Raw genomic sequence first — 22,129 nt, 5'->3', positions numbered from 1 at the left:
ATATGAAGGAGACCAGACCTGATATCAACCTGGCAAGAATTCGTGATGAAGAGATCAAAGCATGTGGAAGTGTCACAGGTAACTCTGGTAGGGCCACCTATGACATTAAAACAACCATAAGACCGAAGCAGCAGTTCAAATTCACGCCTCTCGGCAGTATCAGCACAGAAATAAATTTTGAAGTCACCACCACATATTATGTTGTATTGAAAGTTAGAGATGTATTTGAAAAGCCCTTGTAGGAAGAGAAAAAAAACAATATTAATCTAAAGTTCCTTGTGGTGGATGATAAAAAACAGAGTAAACCATATGGGCATGCAAAACACACTTCATAATCATCGGAAACACATGGTAATTCCTCGAGACATTGCACGTTGAAATTGTTTCGCACTAGCATGCTGACACCGCCGCCACGTGAAATACTTCTGATTCAACTAAAACAGTCAAAATTTGGGGATCGCCAGAGAGGAGTGCTGTGGTCATACCAAGTTTCAGATAGCATAATAAAATGAAATTCTAGGTTCAAGCTGCTAAACATTGCACCAAGGTCAGCCGACTTATTTCTCGCTGACTGACAGTTTACATGAATGCACAGAATGGATCCATTGTGCTCAGATCCAATAAACTTCAAATCAGAAGGAAGTGGAAAGGGTTCACGCGATAATGACATTATGAAATATGTTTTTGTTTTCTTTTTCTGACCTTAAGTAGCTAGCTTATCAAGGTCTGCCATGTACTTTGTGCCAAGGATGATGCGTCTGATAATTAGTTTGAAGTTTGTTTTGTAAAAATGACTTGAAAAATCACGAATTGTGCTGCTTCTTTCATCAGAAACATTGGTGAGCAAGAAACTGGCATGTAGAGTTTATGTTGATACCGTCAACTCTTCTGCACTTTTGTTGTACTGTACATTAAAAAGATATTGCTGTAATTCTTGTAAGTGGTGTTGTTTGCAGGCATATAATTCTAATGTCGAATTCCAGGCAAGAGACAGGGGCGAGATGTGTGCATTTCATTACACAGGTGTGCCCGTCTTGATGGCTCAGTGGCTATGGCATTATGCTTCTGAGCCCGAGGACACAGCATTTAATTCTGCCTATGGCAGCTTTCCATGGCAGCGAGCCATGGAAAGAAAAATGATAGGTGTAACGTTAAGAGATCGGAAGCGGGCAGAGTGGGTGAGGGAACAAACACGGGTTAATGACATCCTAGTCGAAATCAAGAGAAAGAAATGGGCTTGGGCAGGGCATGTAATGCGAAGGCAAGATAACCGCTGGTCTTTAAGGGTACCGGAGTGGGTTCCAAGATAAAGTAAGCGTAGCAGGGGGCGGCAGAAGGTTAGATGGGCGGATGAGATCAAGAAGTTTGCAGGCAAAGGGTGGATGCAGCTGGCAAAGGATAGGGTTAATTGGAGAGACATGGGAGAGGCCTTTGCCCTGCAGTGGGTGTAGTAGGGCTGATGATGATGATGATGATGATGATGGCAGCTGCATTTTGGTGGTGGAGAAATGCAAAAATGACCTTGTGTTGTGTGGTGTCAAGACATGTTAGAGAATCCCAGGTGGTCAAAATTAATCTGGAGCCTTCCACTGTGGTGTCCCTCATATCCTGTGTGTAGCTTTCAGACGTTAAGAGCCATATACTGTGCTATGCCAGCTCATGTGTGCGTGACTAAGGCCCCTAACTTTCTGCTGCAGAAAATTTTAAATTCCGCGAATCGAGAACAAAGAGTCTGCAGGATTCTACAGGTATCATCAGGTAATGTTTTCAGAACGCACCTCTCATTATATTTGGAACCATGGTATGAACATAGAGTGAAATTGTTTTTTCCTCCAAGCTCTTCAACGTAGCTAAAGTAACCTTCACCACCTGGTATGCAAGTCACTAGGAGAAGCCACCTCTTTATTGATCATGGGCTAGCAAATGTGAGGGAGGAGGTAGCTATGGATGTGGAAAGAAGGTGGTATGGGTCATTGAGGGAGAAGGCACTGTAAGAGTTGAGTAATGAACGGAAGGAAGAGCAAAGGGGTGGAGGACTCAGCAGCTAAAAACACAGAGCAGTGGTAGCATGCTGACCACGGCTGCTGCTGCTGCTTGGGAGGCTGTGTGCATTGTATTGAAGTCGTTTCTTCGCCCAATTGTGGTACGCGCATCTGAAGCACTGCCTTCTAAATGCCGTTGATGTGCAGTCTTTGTCAAAAGTTGAGAGCCCAGGGGGGGTTTGCATCTAAGCCTTGTAATGGGATTCCTGTCTCATTCGTTAGAGTCCTACCCATTGGAGGAGGCACATCGGAAATCTTACCTTCAGGAAATTTGGAGCGCTGGGGATACATTATGAACCAAACAGTGTGACTCAAAAGCAAACCCCCTGGGCTCCAAACTTTTGACAAAGGCTGTATCTATTGCTTTTAGCGTCCCAGATGCGTGTTTTTGGGGGGTGGGGACCCTCGGCTATGGTTGGCCTGTAACAGTTTGAGGTTGTATTGTAATCATAATAATTTTAAAATTCTCCTGAGGCCTCACTCATACCCCTCGTGTTATATTTGTGCAGTAAGGTAAATTGCACATTTTCCAATAATTCTGTTCCTACTGATGTCCATAACAATGGCACTATAAAAAAGAATGTCTATAAACTTAGAATTCCACGAAGAATGCATAAATCCACGATTTTTTGTGGCATTGCAGGAAACTAGGGGCCTTATGCATGACTGCTGTACTTTGCTTCTGGCTGGATGTGTTTGTACTTGTACTTACCTTACTGTGCTCTGTGTTGTATACTTTGGTGGTGTGTAGTGACCGTTTTAAAGTCTAACACACAAAGGCAAGTGTTTGTGCAGGTTTGGCTGACTGCCGTACTTTGCTTCTGGCTGGTTGTGTTTGTACTTGTACTTACCTTACTGTGCTCTGTGTTGTATACTTTGGTGGTGTGTAGTCACCGTTTTAAAGTCTAACACAGAAAGGCAAGTGTTTGTGCAGGTTTGGCCTGGTGCTCTCTGGGAAGACTGCATGTTGTGTGTATTGACTGACTGAAAATTTTAAAACAATGAGTGTCGTTAGAGAAGTACACTTGAACAAGCTGTTTGGTCAATTGTTTAGGGGAATCCCTCAAGGTGGAGTAGATTGTTAATAAGGAGTAATTTCTCAATGGCTCTGTTAGGGTAGATGCAAATGAGTAATTATTCCTTATTAAAAATATACTCTGCCTTGGGGGACCCCCCTAAATATTTGACCAACACTGTTTCCTCTGCGAATTATTGATCAGTTCGCTCTTGACCTACCATAAGCATGCCGTCCCAATTAGCTCAGTTGGTAGAGCGACTGCTCGGGTGAAGCGGTTCGAACCTTGGACCAGGACGAATTTTTCCTTCACTGTGAAGTTTCTGAGAAAGTTGTATAGCTTACCTTTGTAGCTGTATGGCTGCACTTAAGTGGATGCCAGTGAGTAATTACTCCGTATTAAGAACCAGCTGTTTGTGTGGAAGTTGCAATAACCACTTTGGCCTTTCTACCTTCAGTGAATGCCGATCATTTCCATAGACCTGGAGTGATAGGAGAGTTCTGGACAACAGTTCGAGTTCGGTGGTGCTTCGGAATACCGGCGTGCGGGAAGCAGAGGCAGCTGCCTGTCGGGCCCTCCTGCCTGTTGGGCCTTATTCTATGCTGTCCCCCTCCTGCCTGTTGGGTCTTATTCTATGCTGTCCCCCTCCTGCCTGTTGGGCCTTATTCTATGCTGTCCCCCTCCTGCCTGTTGGGCCTTGTCCTATGCTGCCCCCTCCTGCCTGTTGGGCCTTATTCTATGCTGTCCCCCTCCTGCCTGTTGGGTCTTATTCTGTGCTGTCCCCCTCCTGCCTGTTGGGCCTTATTCTATGCTGTCCCCCTCCTGCCTGTTGGGTCTTATTCTATGCTGTCCCTCTCCTGCCTGTTGGGTCTTATTCTATGCTGTCCCCCTCCTGCCTGTTGGGTTTTATTCTATGCTGTCCCCCTCCTGCCTGTTGGGCCTTATTCTATGCTGTCCCCCTCCTGCCTCTTGGGCCTTATTCTGTGCTGCCCCCTACTGCCTGTTGGGTCTTATTCTGTGCTGCCCCCCTCCTGCCTGTTGGGTCTTATTCTATGCTGTCCTCCTCCTGCCGGTTGGGCCTTATTCTATGTGGTCCCCATCCTGCCTGTTGGGCCTTATTCTATGCTGTCCCCTCCTGCCTGTTGGGTCTTATTCTATGCTGTCCCCCTACTGCCTGTTGGGCTTTATTCTATGCTGTCCCCCTCCTGCCTGTTGGGTCTTATTCTATGCTGTCCCCCTCCTGCCTGTTGGACCTTATTCTGTGCTGTCCCCCTATTGCCTGTTGGGCCTTATTCTATGCTGTCCCCTCCTGCCTGTTGGGTCTTATTCTGTGCTGTCCCCCTCCTGCCTGTTGGGCCTTATTCTATGCTGTCCCCCTCCTGCCTGTTGGGTCTTATTCTATGCTGTCCCCCTCCTGCCTGTTGGGCCTTATTCTATGCTGTCCCCCTCATGCCTAATGGGCCTTATTCTATGATGTCCCCCTCCTGCCTGTTGGGTCTTATTCTGTGCTGTCCCCCTCCTGCCTGTTGGGTCTTATTCTGTGCTGTCCTCCTCCTGCCTGTTGGGCCTTTTCCTTTGCTGTCCCCCTGCCTGTTGGCCCTTATTTTATGCTGTCCCCCTCCTGCCTGTTGGGTCTTATTCTATGCTGTCCCCCTCCTGCCCGTTGGGTCTTGTTGTGCTGTCCCCCTCCTGCCTGTTGGGCCTTAATCTATGTGGTCCCCCTCCTGCCTGTTGGGCGTTATTCTTTGCTGTCCTCCTCCTGCCTGTTGGGCCTTATTCTGTGCTGTCCCCCTCCTGCCTGTTGGGCCTTCTTCTGTGCTGTCCCCCTCCTGCCTGTTGGGTCTTATTCTGTGCTGTCCCCCTCCTGCCTGTTGGGCCTTATTCTGTGCTGTCCTCCTCCTGCCTGCTGGGCCTTATTCTATGCTGTCCCCCTCCTGCCTGTTGGGTCTTATTCTATGCTGTCCCCCTCCTGCTTGTTGGGCCTTATTCTATGTGGTCCCCCTTCTGCCTGTTGGGTCTTATTCTGTGCTGTCCCCCTCCTTCCTGTTGGGCCTTATTCTATGCTGCCCCCCTCCTGCGTTGGGCCTTGTCCTATGCTGCCCCCCTCCTGCCTGTTGGGCCTTACTCTATACTGTCTCCTTCCTGCCTGTTGGGTCCCCCTCCTGCCTGCTGGCCTTATTCTGTGCTGTCCCCCTCCTGCCTGATGGGCCTTGCCCTATGTTGTCCCCCTCCTGCCGGTCGGGCCTTATTCTATGCTGCCCTTGTCCTGCCTGTTGGGCCTTATATTTTGCTGTCCCCCTCCTGCCTGTCGGGCCTTATACTGTGCTGTCCCCCTCTTGCCTGTTGGGCCTTATACCCCTGTCAAACAGCCAGTTTCAATGGCCATCGAGTCCGAGGGCCTTCGAAACCTTCGAAAGTCTCAATCGCCGTCGAAGTCGAAGGAGTTAAATCGCTGCTACACGGCAAATCTCAATGGCCGTTGAAATGGTTCCCGTGTCTTACACCAAGCTTGTGTGGCGCAACAATCACTACTTTGGATTTTTCAAAAATAACAATATTTGATAAATTTAATCTAAATGCTGAAATACACGCATACGCGCATGTCGTTTAAAACCCTTTTAAGTGTATGTACGCGACAGACAGAGGCAGACACTGCTTTAGCCACTTTAATACAAGACGAGCCTGAACCAAGCCAGTCCAACTGCGTCGGTGCTCTGCTTCGTTAGGCTTAAGACCTGGGAAATCGCCTTGATATCTGAAAAACAAGAGCTATTTGTCTCTTGAAACTTTATGCGAGGGTAAGAATGGGCAAATCTAAGGCGAATACAACAGCTTAGAACACGATATTGCTTTGAGGGATTAGCGACGAAGCTGTTATCGCTGTGAAGCGGGCGGGCAGGGCGCAGCCATGTTGTCAATGTCAAGTACCCAAGCAACGCAAAAACTACAACGCAAAATTAATGCGGTTGATGTGCTTAAAACCAGTTTGATACAATTTTATAATTATTTTACAGACTGCTTGCATCAAAGTCTAGGCGAATAATGTTTTTTCATGCTTTTGTATCGTGAATGTATCGTGTACGAAAAGTGCGCTTGGCGCCGCTCGAAGCATCGCTAGCAATCTTGGGCTGCGCTCGAAGGCCCTTAAAACCTCGATGGAGTTCCGCGCTGCTCCGTTGACTCGATAGACTATTGACTCGATGGCCATTGAAACTGTCCGTGTAGCAGCGCTCGATTGCCTTTGAGTTGATAGGCTATTGGTTCGAGGGCCCTTGGAATGCTTGTGTGACAGGGGTATTATACCGTGCTATTCCCCTCTTACCTGTTGGTCCTTATGCTATGCTATCCCCCTCCTGCCTGTTCGGCTTTATACTATGCTGTCCCCCTCCTGCTGGGCCTTATGCTATGCTGTTCCCCCTCTTACCTGTCGGGCCTTATGCTATCCTGTCCCCCTCCTGCCTGTCAGGCCTTATGCTATGCTGTCCCCTTCCTGCCTGTTTGGCCTTATGCAATGCTGTCCCTCTCCTGCCTGTTGGGCCTTATTCAATTCCTTTATTTTACCATATACATGGAAGGAGCTCTTCGGCAAAAAGCTGCTCGAGGCAGCTTGACTGGGCCCAAGAGACTACAAGGTAGGGCAGCATGAAGTTCACTCAATGTACATTGAAGATACAGGAGAGACACCACTTGAAATTTCAATATGTGGTGGGAAATTTAAATATAAAGTTATGCATGTGGAAAGTCAATATAGGAAAACATATTGCATACATAGAAACGAGGAAAAAAAATAGTTTATACATAATTAAAAGAAACTAACATCAAACACAACAAAATCAATATCGTAAGTAATAACATGCAAGGCAGTGTTTAAGTGTTGATCTCATAATATATTAAGGAATTGCTGCCTCAGCCAGTTTATCATAGGCTTAGTATGAAATATGTATGTGTTTAGAACTGAAGGTAAATTATGTTTTAGCAACTGATGTTTATAATTAGTTCGAAAGCGCGGAAAGGCAGGACTTGCAAGTTCCTGTCTCGTCCCCTCGTGCTTCGTTATGGGTGGCTGCCACCTTGACCGAACATAAAATCATATTCTATGGCTCCGCTTCCTGCACATAATGACTGCACTCTGAAAAGGGTACAGACCGAGAATATCACTGCACGCTGCTTCAGGAAAAAGAAAGAATCATTTCCAAAATATGTCCCTCACAGGGAGGAAACAGAAAAACTGCAAGAACTTTATCCCCATTCCTAGTCTGAAAATATCAAAATATCTGGTCTTTGGTCCTGGGTACAAATTCAAAAATGCCCTATGGTGACCTGTTGCTAGAGCTAAAAGACATCGTCAAATACTCCAAACTTTCTAACCAACTTTCCATTGGGGACAGCATTGTGTCTATCACTGCACACCGATCCCTGAACACTATCTGTGGTGCGATTTCTGAAAGCACGAAGAAATAGCAGGAAAACAATAACTTTCATCTGGAGCAGGCATGCATGAGGTCTATAACCAGCATATCACACTGCAAGAGCGACACGTCCGCTCGCGCCACGATCCCAGCCCAAGAGCCTCATGCCCTCTCCCGTGTGCGGGCTGCAAGCAGTCTCTCGCGCAGCGATGCTGGCCAGTGAATGTAACTTGCCAGTTAATGTAACTGACAAGGGAATATGCGGTCCTCTTCGAGGTGAGGCTGCTGCTGCACGATGCCTCGCGGGAAAGCAAACACAGGGGACTGCAGGGCATGTCCCCACATCCCCCAACCTTAAATAGACCCACGCGCCTGAAAGTACATGCTATGGAGGAGTCTCCTGGTCTTTATGTCCTTTAGGCACGTCTTGCAGCGGAGGTCACACCGACAGCGTCCACGCAGACTTCCGCGGTGTTCCGAAGGCGGCGTGAAGGTCTCCGCTGGGACTACTCGCATGGCCCGCGGACTACCGTGTCCGCAGGCCCGCGAATAGAAGGCCGGTGGGAAAACTGCAGGCCAGGATTCTGCAGTAGTCGCCAGGGCAGCAGCAGCCGGAGGTGACTGCTGACTGGTCGCGCCACAGCTGCCCTGGATGGATGCGCCGAACAGGATACAGGCCGCTCCGTCGCAGCAGGTGGCAGCGAGACGATGTGCGCCGGACAGCAAGCCTGGGGGGCTCCACCAGATCTGCAAAATTGCAGAAACGCTCTCGGCGTGCCTTTAACGTAGGTAACGGGAGGGGGAACGGCGTCCGCAGGGGCCTCGTGGCACAATGCCTACCTCGCTAGCAAAACGTGTCGGGCGGCTGTGCAAACGCAAAGTTCGAGTCAACAAAGCCCTTTCTTTAGTTGAACGAGACTGCTCAGGTCGTGTGAGGTTACAAAAAAAAACAGGTGGGCAGCAAAGTGTGCCTTCTCTCAACAACACGGTCCGGTGGTCGTGTCTCTTCTGGCGTGGTACAGGCAGCTCCGAAAAGCCTCAGGCCTGCTACCGCTGACCACGACCGTGACCACAACAAAGACCCAAAACAGGTTATGTGCGCGCAGCCGCAAGGAGACATCAGCTTTGTGGGGTGGTCCTACCCGCTCACTGCACAAAGCAGCTTCTGAGCGGTCGGCGTCCACCGTATCGGACGGTGTCGGAGCGCTTGGTGCCGAGCTGCAATACCAGCGTGCTCGTAGCGGCACCCGTGGCCCCAGGCCACCCGGATCCCGGAGCCGTGACTCCCAGAGTCGAAAAAGAGACAGTAGAGAAAATATATACAGAAACTCTGACCACCCACGCGGCTTCCGTATTCACTCGCTTCGGGCTCGGCAACTCCGCGGGCGCTAGGCCTCGCGCTTCCTCGATGCGGACCAAGTGATTCTCTCGAAGAAACTCCAGGGAAAAATGTGCTGAGCATGTCGAAAAGTTCAAACATGCAGCGCAATACACCTCGCACTCACGAAAGCATGCCGCAGGTCTATAGCGATAAAATTCACTCTAGGCCTAGCACTTGTCAATTCCGGACAAAGAGTGTTCCTCGAACCGAACCGACAGTCGTCCAATGTTCCAAGAGCGGGCCCCACATTGGGCCCAGATGTGGGGCTCAATTGGGGGAGATAAATACGTTCTCCCCACTTAATCGCGCATGACATGGTTCAAAGCCGTCCGGACCTCACCCCGTGATCGCGTACGCTACCGAGCGCACGCCAACCACGGCGGGCCTTGTTTGTTCTGAGGGAACAAAGGAACGACACATTGGCTGACACAAAGAGGCATTTATTGCTACAGCAACTATAACGCCAGCTAGCAACAAGGTACGCTGATGAATCTAGGTCGTCTGACTCACCAGCAAGGTTCCGAGCGAATGTTCGCCCGCGCTAGGGCAAGGGAAACTCTGCGGCCTGTACGGGATGAGATTCGGGACCCAGTCTTCCCGCCACTTCCTCGCCCCGCCGGGGAAGAGCGGAGCTGCGAGTGACACGTCCGCTCGCGCCGACGATCCCAGCCCAAGAGCCTCATGCCCTCTCCCGCGCGCTGTCTCAAGCAGTCTCGCGCAGCGACGCTGGCGCCCTCTCTTGCCAGTTAATGTAACTGACAAGAGAATGCATTCTTCTTCGAGGTGAGGCTGCTGCTGCACGGTGCCTCGCGGGAAAGCAAACAAAGGGGACTGCAGGGCAGGTCCCCACAAAAGACAGCACCAGGTCCAGACAGTACATTACACTATGCGTGCCCATCTTTTTGAGGCTACAGAGGCACTGTTGAAATTCTTTAATAATATATGGATAACTGGGAAAATACCTGAGGAGTGGGAAAAAAGCAGTCGTATCTTTTCTGAAACCGGAAAACCTCCAGCAAGTTCTAACATAATTATAGACCGATAGCCCTTCTGTTCTCTTCCAAAGCATCTCTGCCATCCCATTGTCGCCAAGTGCCCATCCAAAAGATTCATCATCATCATCATCATCATCAGCCTTACTACACCCACTGCAGGGCAAAGGCCTCTCCCATGTCTCTCCAATTAACCCTATGCTTTCCCACTGCATCCATTCTTTGCCTGCAAATTTCTTAATCCCATCCGCCCACCTAACCTTCTGCCGCCCCCTGCTACGCTTACTTTCTCTTGGAATCCACTCCGTTACCCTTAAGGACCAGCGGTTATCTTGCCTTCGCATTACATGCCCTGCCCAAGCCCATTTCTTTCTCTTGATTTCGACTAGGATGTCATTAACCCGTGTTTGTTCCCTCACCCACTCTGCCCGCTTCCGATCTCTTAACGTTACACCTATCATTTTTCTTTCCATGGCTCGCTGCCTTGTCCTTAACTTAAGCTGAACTCTTTTCGTTAGCCTCCACGTTTCTGCCCTGTAGGTGAGTACCGGTAAGATTATGCTGTTGTACACTTTCCTCTTGAGGGAAACTGGTAAACTGCCACTCATGATCTGCGAGAATTTGCCATATGCGCTCCACCCCATTCTTATCCTTCTAGTTATCTCCCTCTCATGATCCGGATCAGCTGTCACTACCTGCCCTAAGTAGGCGTATTCCGTCACAATTTCTAGGCTCTCGCGGCCAATTGTGAACTGTTGTTCCCTTGCTAGGCTGTTCAACATTACCTTGGTTTTCTGCATGTTAATTTTTAGACCCATCGATCTGCTCTGCCTGTCTAACTCATTGATCATAATTTGCATTTCACCTCCTGAGTGACTCAGCAAGGCAATGTCATCCGCAAATCGCAGATTATTTAGGTATTCTCCATTCTTATTCCCAACTGTTCCCAATTCAGGCCTCGAAATATCTCCTGTAAACATGCGGTGAACAGCATTGGCGAGATCGTGTCTCCTTGCCTGACGCCCTTGCTTATTGAAATTTTATTGCTGACTTTATGGAGGACCATAGAAGCTGTGCAGTTGCTATATATATCTTCCAGTATTTTGACATAAGGCTCTTCTACCCCCTGATTACGCAATGCCTGTATGACTGCTGAGGTTTCCACTGAGTCGAATGCTTTCTCGTAATCAATGAAAGCTATATATAGAGGTTGGTTATATTCTGCGCATTTCTCTATCACCTGATTGATAGTGTGAATATGATCTATTGTGGAATATCCTTTACGAAAGCCTGCCTGACCATTTGGTTGATGAAAGCCTAACGTTGCCCCGACTCTATTAGCGATTACCTGTAGGCAACGGATAGTAAGCTGATCGGCCTGTAATTTTTCAAGTCCTTTGCGTCTCCCTTCTTATGAATTAAGATAATGTTTGCATTCTTCCAAGCTTCTGGTACAATCGAGGTCATAAGGCATTGCGTATACAGGGTGGCTAGTTTTTCTAGCACGATGTCCCCTCCATCCTTCATCAGATCTGCGGTTACCTGATCCTCCCCAGCTGCTTTTCCCCTTTTCATTGCTTCTAAGGCTTTATTTACTTCATCTTTCGTTACCGGCTGTATGACGCATTGCTGTGCACTGCGGTCTTTCTCATTAACGCTCTGATTACACTGGCTACTGTACAGGTCTCTGTAGAACTCTTCGGCTACGTTAACTATCTTATCCATATTGCTAATGACATTGCCCTGCTTGTCTCTTAATGCATACATCTGGTTTTTACCTATGCCTAGTTTCCTCTTCACTGTTTTTAGGCTACCTCCGTTCTTTATAGCATGCTCGATTCTATCCATATTAAACTTCCTTATGTCGGCTACCTTGCGCTTGTTTATTAACTTTGATAGCTCAGTTAGTTCTATTCTATCGGTAGGTTTAGATGCCCTCATGTTTTGGTGCTTCTTAAACAGATCTTTGGTCGCCTGAGGTAGCTTCCCGGTATCTTTTCGAACTGTCCTACCGCCTACTTCTACTGCGCACTCCGTAATTATTGATGTCAGATTATCGTGCATTGAATGAACATCAAGATCATCTTCCTCAGTTAAAGCCGAATATCTGTTTTGCAGCGCTATCCTAAACTCCTGTGCTTTCCCTCTTACGGCTAACTCGTTAATGGTCTTCTTCACTAGCTTCTTCCGTTCCCTCTTCAAGTCTAAGCTAATTCTAGACCTTACCATTCTGTGGTCGCTACAACGCACCTTTCCGAGGACGGCCACATCCTGAATGATGCCAGGTTTAGCGCATAGAATGAAGTCGATTTCATTTTTAATCTCACCATTTGGGCTCTTCCAGGTCCACTTCCTGTTTTCTCGTTTGCGGAAAAAGGTATTCATGATCCGTAAATTATTTCTATCCGCGAATTCGACTAATAATTATTTCTAGAGCCTATCCCATAGTCACTTACCGCGTGGTCGTCAGCCTGCTTCTTGCCCACCTTTGCATTGAAGTCGCCCATCAGTACAGTGTACTGCGATTTTACTTTATTCATTGCCGATTCTACGGCCTCATATCCTACCATATCAAAGATATGGTAGTATATGATACGTCCTCATATCATCAAAGATTATTCAACAACAAAGCACATTTTATGAGGCCATTGTTGTTGCGCTACCTAACATTGCATTCATCTAACATTGCATCTACCTAACATTGCATCTACCTAACATTGCGTCGAGACAAGACCATCTGCCGCCATAGTACAGCCTCCCTGAAGTATGTGACTTCTCACTGACTGATTTAGACAAAAAGTAAACTCCACAGGAGTGCATACTACAAGAATACTTAGCACTGCAAGAAAAATATGATACCTATACTGAGTTTTACACTGGTGGCTCAACGAAACAGTTTAAAAAATATGACTGCCAAAGTGTGCATCGGTTTTTACTGCTGAGTGTTATGCCATCTTCGTAGCTCTAGAACATCAAAAACAGAAATATTTGCAGACTCCCTTAGTATGCTGAATGCACTGCGCTCTAGAAATGCTGCTGAACCCTTAATAGGAAACATCACACGTAATATAAAGTCTTGACACAAAAACATAACATTAGATTCTGCTGGGTTTCCAGTCATGTTGGAATAGTTGGCATTGAAAAAGCAGATGCATGCACAGCACAGGCATGATTTGGTGAAATAAAATGCATGAACATACCATGCAAGGATTGTTTAAAATTAATACACAGTAAATTGAAAATTAACTGGCAGGCCACTTGGGAGGAGAAATAAGCAACTACATTTGGAGGAGGAGGAGCAACTACATTCTATAAAGCCCATTTTGGGAGAGTTGAAGTCATGTAGACATCAGGAATATTTTACAGGTTTTTTTATGTGATCTACACATTGGACACACACACCTTACACATAACGTCCTACTGACAAAACAAGACAAACGTCTCTACGAAATGTGTGGTGATGAACTCACAATAAACCACATTTTAATGTCATGTACAAAACTTGAACAGCTAGAAAAAGTATTTTACAACATTCTACAATGAATACATCCCATTACACCCCATCTTGCTTTTAGCTGATCAAGCATCTGTCAAGCATTTTTAATTTTCTCAAGGAAGCCAGTGTTTTGAACAAACTCTAGGTACAAAAAGCTTCACCTTTTACAGAAAACTGTAACCTAGTGTTTGGCACATCATAGTCTCAGCTGCTTTTGCACCATTAAAATAAAAAAATATAAAAAATCAATTTAGCTATGCTGGCCCCCCTTGCCTGGTGGGCCTTATGGTATGCTTTCCCTTTCCTGCCTGGTCGACCTTGTGGTATGCTTTCCCCCTCCTGCCTGGTGGAACTTACGGTACGCTTTCCTTCTCCTTCCTGGTGGGCCTTTAGCAGCAAAGCCCACAGAATGCGTTTTGTTGTTTCAGGTTCTATCAGGTGGAAAAAGTGCTACTCATACCGGGGCCATGGCTCCCACGATCTGCGTTGCTTCAAAGAAGTCGTGGATCCACACAGCCTGGGCACTTTCCTCACTGGTGAGGTTTCTTCTTTCTTTCACACCGATCTGCAGTGAAAACAGGCTCAAGTCACTTTTCAGCCAGATAACTCGCCAAAGCTTCCATATGCAAATTCCAAAGATTTCTCAGGGCAATGTTAGGAACTTTCAGCCTTTAACCCCAACTCCCAAGCGGTTCTGTCATCATGAAAGCTTGCAAAAATACCAACAGTGACCAGTCCTGCTTGTCCACCTGATTGTTTTTCGCTTAGCTTGTCACAGGTGATCACAGCTAGTCAACCTGTTTTGGGCTGTCTTTGTAACAACACGCTGTACAAGTCAGGACTTGTTTTGGCCTTGGAAACTTCCTTTATGGTGTTTTGGTGATTTGGAATAGTGACACGTGTGAAAAATCACCATGGCTGTGATCGAACTTGAAAACAATGTCTGCCAACAATTCTGAGAGTTCATGGGATACACATTGAGGTCTTTTTCTAAATGGATTGTTTACCTATAGAGTCAAACATTTCTCGTGTGTTTTAATACGCTGTGTCCCAAATGTTATTTACTTTGCTTCAATATAAATTTTAAGCGAGTACTACTGAATTTTATAGCCATTGAGAAGTTGAAACTGTGGTCGTTATGGTGCTTTGCATCTAGCCACTGGGCATCATAAAAGCCTTGTTCCAATCTTACTCTTGTTCACCATCAACACAATAACTTCATACTGAAATGAAAGTATGGTTTGTTTTTGCAATGCCTTCGGGGTGGAAAATGAGGGGAAAATCTGGATAGGCAAAAGCTGCCTCACTGAAGGCCCTGGTTCACATGTGGGTTATTGTTCCAAAATGCTGCCAAACCGTCGTTGTGGCCTGTTTTGCCTTAGTCACTTTATTATATGGTCATGCCTCTGCCTTAATTTGTTTGGAATACCATGAAAACATGCGTAGCTGCCACGGTGGCTCAGTGGTTATGGTGCTCAACTACTGTGCCGAAAGGCACACGTTCGTGTCGGGTACAAAATTTGGAAACTCTTCTTAGTTTTGGCGACATAGGGATACAAAAAGGTTAAGGAAGCCAACAGCCACAGAAACCAAGGAAAACATACGGGATGTTGCTATTTTTTTCTTTTTTTGAATTTGTGGTCATGATCAGTGGGAAATTATTAGTACAACCTCATGGCACTAGTGAGATCCGAACCCAAGACCACCATTACAAAATGCCTTCAAAGTAGCAGGTTGGGCAGTCGCTGCCATTTTCGAAGGGAATTCTTTGAGTTTGCTGTTACAGGCTTGCTGGTTTGGTATTCCCAGTTCTTTGTCACTCAAATTTTTTTTTGGTTTGATAAGAACTGTGGTAGAGGAGGTGGCGTCCTCTGCGTGATCAGAAAAGAATTCATGTTTGTGCCAGTTGCTATTCCTTCGTTTCTTGAGTGTGTTTCGGTCTTAGTAGAGTGTGGTGCTACGAGCGTAATAATTGAAGTCTTTTATCGTCCCCCTGACCTAGTAACTGAATTTTCGGATGAATTTTCTCTTATTCCAAGTGGGGTCTGTATGCATTACCCTAACAGTGTTCTGATGAAGTTTCGCAATTTTAACTTTCCAAGCATTAACTGGCCCTCCTTAACTGTCTGGCCAGTGATACTGAGGCTCATGCTTTTGTTTACTCCTGTCTTGATTTTTCTTTAACCCTCCAACCGCCAATCTATTTTTTAAAAACGTACCAAAATCGCCAATTTTTTAAGTGACCGTAATTTTCTCCATGTAATTCTGTTTCTGAAAATATATTACTGCGATGGTTTCTGGTTAAAATTAACACAAAAAGTTAAAATAAAACTTTACGAGGGTGGCTTTCCCACAGTGCATGCCATAGTAATGGGTAGAACACACTGAAATACGCCGTATTTATTTATGCTGTGACACAGAAAGTGCATAGACATTGCTTCGTTCTATAAGGGAACAAAATGTCTTCCTAAGAAATGGCTTCATAAGGTACAGCACTTCCCCCCCCCCCCTTGGTATCCATCACTTCCTTGCCGTCCGTATCTACCGTCCCCTTGCCAGTGTACACTGTCAAATTGCAGATGTAGCCACTGGAGGATTCCCACAGTAAAAACATCTTCAAGCCACACCTTGCACGCTTTAGCGGAAGATATTGTTTCTATGCTAATCTTCTCTTGTACAGCAAGAGGCTGTCATCAATGGACAAATCCGGTTCTGGCATGTAGGATGCTAGGAAGGCCTCGTTCAGCCTTGAGATCACAGGCCACAGCCTCCAAAGCCTGCGGTGCGGGTGGGTCGCTTCATCCACGGTCTGCATGTCGGTGAAATGGAGGCAGCGCATCAACGCGTTGAAGAGGTTCCTCCTCATGGCCTTCCTGAACACTGGTGTCTCCAAAACTTCTTTTGTAGACCAGTACATCTCCACGTGAGGTTTACCAACAATACTCTCCAATATTATCAGTGCAAAGAAGACCATGATCTCATCGTGGTCTGCCGGTTTCCATGCAGAACGCCAAGCAGCAAAGTACTGTACCGTGTAGCGGTTCATCTCTGTGACGATTACGTCAATGATGTCTCAGTAAAAAAATACCTGAAACCAGCCGAGAATGTCGTGCTCGTCAGTGGGCTGCCTGGAGATCCCAGGCACTGAAGAAAAAAGAAACCGTGGAGGTGCGGGTGGTGGGTTTTTCGTGCTCACACGCTGTCACACACACGTGCACTAAGCAGGGACTCGCTCTCGTTGTCGTCGCCGCTTTCATCGTCATCTGAAACCGACTCCAGCACGTACACAAAGTCCGAGTCACTTTCAAAACAAATTCCATATTGTCAGGCTGCTGTCACAACTGCTTGAAGAAGCAGCTATTTTTCTTGGGACACTGCCACTACCGGCATTCCTCATGAATGACTCTCTTGAGCCTTCAACTGCGCGCCAGAGGCGCAGAATGTGTTTTTGTAGTTGACTACCGCCCTCTAGTGTTCAAAATCGCAACCAATGCAACTGATGACCGTAACTCGTCTTTCGAGGTGACAGAACCGCAATATCGAGCCGGACGAGTGTGACTCATCATTAGCGATTTTGGTACGATCTCTCATGGCGAGTACAGCTCGGGGTTGGTGGTCAAAGGGTTAATGCAGCTTGTTAATCGGGCTAAATGATCCACACCTAGTTATACTAATATTTTTTACCTTGCATTGACAACTAATCCAGGCATTTGTTCCGACTTGAATCTTCTGGACGGCTTCTCAGATCATGCCATTATAATTGTGTAATTTTTCTTGCTTCCTCAACCTTCTGAAATGCCGCACTACGGAGAAATGTTTCAAAAATGAAAATTCCTCCTGACATTTTACATATGATTTCCAAAATAACTAAAAAAATGTACCCACATTTGCAATGACAGCCTATTATTTTCTATGTTCCATTTTTAGAACATTGGTTTTTCTTATATACAGAATGCTATTGTCGTCCGAAGCAGCTCTTATTCTTCTTGTCTGAAGACAACCTCATAGCTGCCTACAGTTTGTTCACAAATTGACAAGAGCAAATTATAGAGAAAGCCACTATGTTTGAAATTGCTTTTCCTGTCACCGTGCCAGTCGTGCTGACACTTACTCATGTCCACTCGCACTCACAACAGCTCATTCACACTCACACTCGTGTCCACTCACACTCACAGCAGCTCATCCACACTCATACTCGTCCAATCACTCTCAACCACTCACTCTCAGTCCGCTCGCACTCTGAACAGATCATCCACACTCGCACACATGTCCACTCACACTCATGTCCACTCACACCCTCAACCACTCACTAACACTCATGTCAACACACTAACACTCATATCCACACACTCTTGTCCACTAACACTCATGTCCACTCGCACTCACAGCTCATCCACACTCACACTCATGTCAACCCGCATTCTCAACCACACTCATGTCCACTCTCATTCTCAACCACTCACACTCATGTCCACTCGCATTCTCAACCACTCACTCATGTTTGCTCGCACTCTCAACCCCTTACTCATGTTTGCTCGCACTCTCAACCGCTCACTCACTCATGTTCGCTCGCACTCTCAACCACTCACTCTCTTGTCCGCCCGCACTCATAACAGCTTATCCACACTCATACTCATGTCCACTCACTCTCAACCACTTACTCACTCTCATGTCCACTCACACTCTGTCACTCACTCACTCTCATGTCCGCTTGCACTCTCAACGGATCATCCATACTCACACTCATGTCGGCTCGCACTCTCAACAGATCATCCACACTCACACTCATGTCCACTCACTCATGTCCACTCACTCATGTCCACTCACTCTTGTCCACTCACACTCTCAACTACTCACTCACACTCGTCCATTCGCATTCTCAACCACTCTCACTCGTTTATTGCACTCTCAACCACTCACTCTCATGTCCGCTCGCACACAACCACTCACTCTCATGTCCGCTCGCACTCAACCACTCACTCTCTCATGTCCGCTTGCACTCACAACCACTCACACGTTCATGTTCACTCACTGTAAAGTTTGCAGTGCATCTTTGTGGACAGTGTCCTAGAATTTTCTTTTTCCTTGTTTGCAGACAATAGAGGAGGTGAGAGATTTTATAGCCGTGACCACCGATGCTGTGAATCCCCTAGCATAGTCTGGCCCACACAGATGTGGTGATGGTTCTCCTAGGGCCTTGCCTCGCTCTTTTGCCAATTTTCAGTTTTGTTCCACAAAGGAAGTGGTTGCTTATCACGAGTCTTCCATGGCCCAAAGCATTGTTGCGCATGTGTGCTCCCATGCTTGCTGCTGAGACGATGAGTGCCTGTTTAGCGTCAGCTAAGATGCTTTGGCATGTTTTGGAACGGTGTCTAAGTAACAATAATGAGTTTGCCTTGACAGTGGCTTTGTATGGTGTCTAAGTACCAATAATCAGTTTGCCTTGACATTGACGTATCCGTAAGTCTGCATGAACACATTGAACATACGGGGTGATGAATACTTTTTGCAAACATGAGAAATTGAGTGCTTTTGAAAAGATCGATTGCGTTCCTGAACAGACAGGGAAATGACTGGAATGGGCAGGAAGTATATTTGCCCTGTGGAAAGATGATGCTAGGGGGAGTGGTCATTATAATCTCTTTACAGCAGCCTCTTGGGCTTATTTTCGGCATATTTGAGAGCAAGGCTGGCTTCATCTAGCCAAAGCAGGCATGCGTGACTGATTTGTGGACATGCCTGAATTGTAAGTCGTCTGCGCTGCACATAATCTTTGTATGAAGGAGGCTTGAGGAACCTGCATGGTCTTATCGCTTGAAGCCAGTACATGCGGCGACCATGTGCACATCTGCGTGGGCATAAAAGGTGCTACCACTGCACCTAGTAATTGTCACGTAGTTCATTGCATCGTTGGCTGAAGAAACTTAGTTTTTGGAAGAACGCATATGCATCTAACTTATTCATTTTGCAGTGCATGCCCTTCGAAAACAGTGGCGATGAGTCAACGTGCTTACGCAGGACGTTACTGAAGAAAGACACATTTAAGTCCTTAGACAAAATCGTAGTATCCGGTACAAAGAATTCCTCATCATGTCCTGATATCGGTGCAGAAAGTATTGCAGAATCTGGGGCGTGCAAACAGAATTTATTCCATTTACAATATCCAAAACACAAAGATCTAATGAAATAGCATTTCATGCACCCATTTCACTCGCCCAGTGCCAAAGGTTGGGCAAATCTGAACTGCGCTTTGCACGCATTCAGTGGAAACTTGCATGCAGTTGTTGACTTGCCAGGGCAGCCCGCGGCAGCGCGAATTGCCGGCATCTTCATGCCACGTACTTGCTGACGGGAGGCGTGACTGAAAGTTTGGACCACAGTAGGAAGAGCTCCCTTCCTTCTCGTCACATTGTTGGCCATGGTGCCTGTCGGATGGTTTCATCGTTGCTGCCATCTCGGTATTGGGAGTTTGAACAGCAGCGGTTGCTTACACGATACCTTTAGGTGAAGCAAATACTGCTGCCCATAACCTGATTCTTATTAGCTTTCTTTCGCTAGTACTGCTTTGCTTTTGTAGTTTTTTTTTCTTGACAAAAACCTTACAGTACTCAGCGACATTACATTTTAGATTCATTTCTCCAGTATAGAGTTCAAACTGTACGCGTTCAAACTGAGTTCAAACTGTACGCCTAACCAATATAAAGAGCAGCGGCCAGTTTGGTTGCCACCTTTTATTCACTGCTGAAAATAGCCACTATGTTTCCTCCACATCAGCACAAAACAGGCATTTCTGGAGCAGATAAAAACATCAAATTTTACCATTTTGGCTGTCTCCTTCAGCATCAAGGCATCAACATGTCCCGTGCTATGTATACACACAGGGAACCCTGGAACGTTTTTGAGTGGTAGGGGCAAGTATTGTTGTCTTTGTATGCTGTGTTTATTATTTATTTTTAATATCTGTCAATTCTTATTTAATTACATTATTTTTGTTATTTTAATTAGTGTAATTGGAATGACAGAAATTATGTTGTAACTCATTTTAGACGTATTAGATTTTTCTCAATTGCAACTTCATTTATTCTGCACTGGTACACACTTTAAAAATGGTTGGAAATTTCAAAAGTACTGAGAACCTGCACAGACCGTGCAAATAACAAAACGGGTTCAAAAGCCGCGAAAAATTATTTTCAATATTTCTGCATTCACTCCCGCAGTGAAGCAAATGTGATGTGATATATTCATCCAAGCAGACAAAGTGTGAAAGTATACGTAAGCACTAGGTACAAAGCTATTATTGCAGATCGACGAGCTTCATGGCTGGCATGACAAGAGGGCGTTAGGCAGGAGAGGTTGTCAAAGGAGGCCAAAGATTGCTGTTCGTTCAGCCGTTCTAGAGACGAACTCTTTCATAACAGCATCCAAGTTGAGGTCCGCAGCTCTTTTCTTGTGAACGTGGAGGAGGAAAAGGTGAGTCAGCCTCCTCTGTGTCATTTGATTGCACAGAAATGGTTTTACTCGCCTTAGAGCACTCTCTCCTGAAGTATCTGACGCAGGCACAGACAACATGAGTTGCAGGTACCGGACAACCTGGTCCATCATCTCACGCATGTCTGCAGACTTCCCCTGCAGAGTCTGCAAAATGCGTTCACTTGCGGCCGGACCCTCGTCACGCAGTAGTGTTGGGAGAAGCATGAGTTGCGCTGAAAGCCTGCTGATGTCAAAATATGCAGCGTGTGTGCCTAAAAGCTCATTCAGGTAATTTGCCGCGAAGTTTCGACCTTCAGCAACGTCGGTTAGAATGCACTCAAGGCTAATCAGCTGCTCCATGCCGGGCTGTTCAAATTGCCATCGAATCTCATTGGTAATACGATCGATAGCGGCAAAAAACTCTTTACGACGACTTGCCGTCAAACGCTGCAGGCTCCTCAGGCTCCTCTGTGAATTCAAGCCTTCTGGACGGCTGCGAGACACTGGGCACACGAGGTTCCTTTAGACGTAACTGTGTTGCTCTTGAGTTCGTCCGCCGCCATAGGACGTCGAATGAGGCATCAGACCGCAGCCGTGACAAGCGGTCACAAAGAGCCTCGGCTGCTTCTTATGCTCCTGCAGCGCAGTAAACTGGGTGTTGAAGCATCCTCGCTAATTCTTTGCATGGGCCAAACAGGGCTATAGAAAGGTTGATGCCCCATGAAGTTTCGAACTTCTTTAATGCTTTCTGATATCCCTTTATGGCTGTCTTGCTGGTGCCACTAAGAGAGCCTTGAACTTCTACCAGTTCCTGCAAAGTCGCTAGCACCCATTCATAGTTTTCAGTGAACCTTTTCATTGATTTTACTCTTACTGTCCACCTCGTTGGACAGAGTGGTAGCAGCAGGGTGTTGGCCTGGAATAATGCTGATCACCAGCATCATTACCTGGAGGAAGTACAACGCTCGAATAAACAGTCTTCCTGTTCTTCAGTTCGAGGATTGCATTTGAAGCATCCTTTACAATGTTCAGAGCGTCACCGACATCGCGGTTCCTTGCAACCTCCTGGAGTGCCAAGTCTAGGCAGTAGTTACTGCAGTGCACAAATACTGACTGTGGTTCAGAGTCCGTAATCCTTTTCTGCACTCCAGTAAATCTGCCTGCCATGTTCGCGGCCCCGCCAAAACAATGCCCCCTTAGGTTGTAAGTCCAGGCCCAGACCCAAAATCATGTCCTTTACACAAGGTATCGGCTCTGCTGTGTGGTGCATTGTACATGCCAAGAAATTCTTCACGAACTTCCAGTGCTTTCCCATCTACCCAA

The 22,129-nt window shown here is 46.5% G+C and overlaps 1 protein-coding gene across 1 annotated transcript in view; it reads left to right on the top strand.

The window, feature by feature from the left end:
* LOC144107464 (E3 ubiquitin-protein ligase RNF14-like) overlaps nucleotides 1-22,129 on the top strand; it is a 72,191-nt gene that overhangs the window by 16,071 nt on the left and 33,991 nt on the right. Inside the window, exon 5 of the mRNA XM_077640480.1 lies at nucleotides 13,765-13,872. Within this exon, the coding sequence (XP_077496606.1) occupies nucleotides 13,765-13,872 (108 nt within the window). The remainder of the gene's footprint in view (nucleotides 1-13,764; nucleotides 13,873-22,129) is intronic.

Source organism: Amblyomma americanum, chromosome 1 (assembly GCF_052857255.1).
Source record: "Amblyomma americanum isolate KBUSLIRL-KWMA chromosome 1, ASM5285725v1, whole genome shotgun sequence".
Taxonomy (NCBI): domain Eukaryota; kingdom Metazoa; phylum Arthropoda; class Arachnida; order Ixodida; family Ixodidae; genus Amblyomma; species Amblyomma americanum.
Note: the sequence above shows the minus strand (reverse complement) of the source record. Positions and strands in the feature narration are given on the sequence as shown.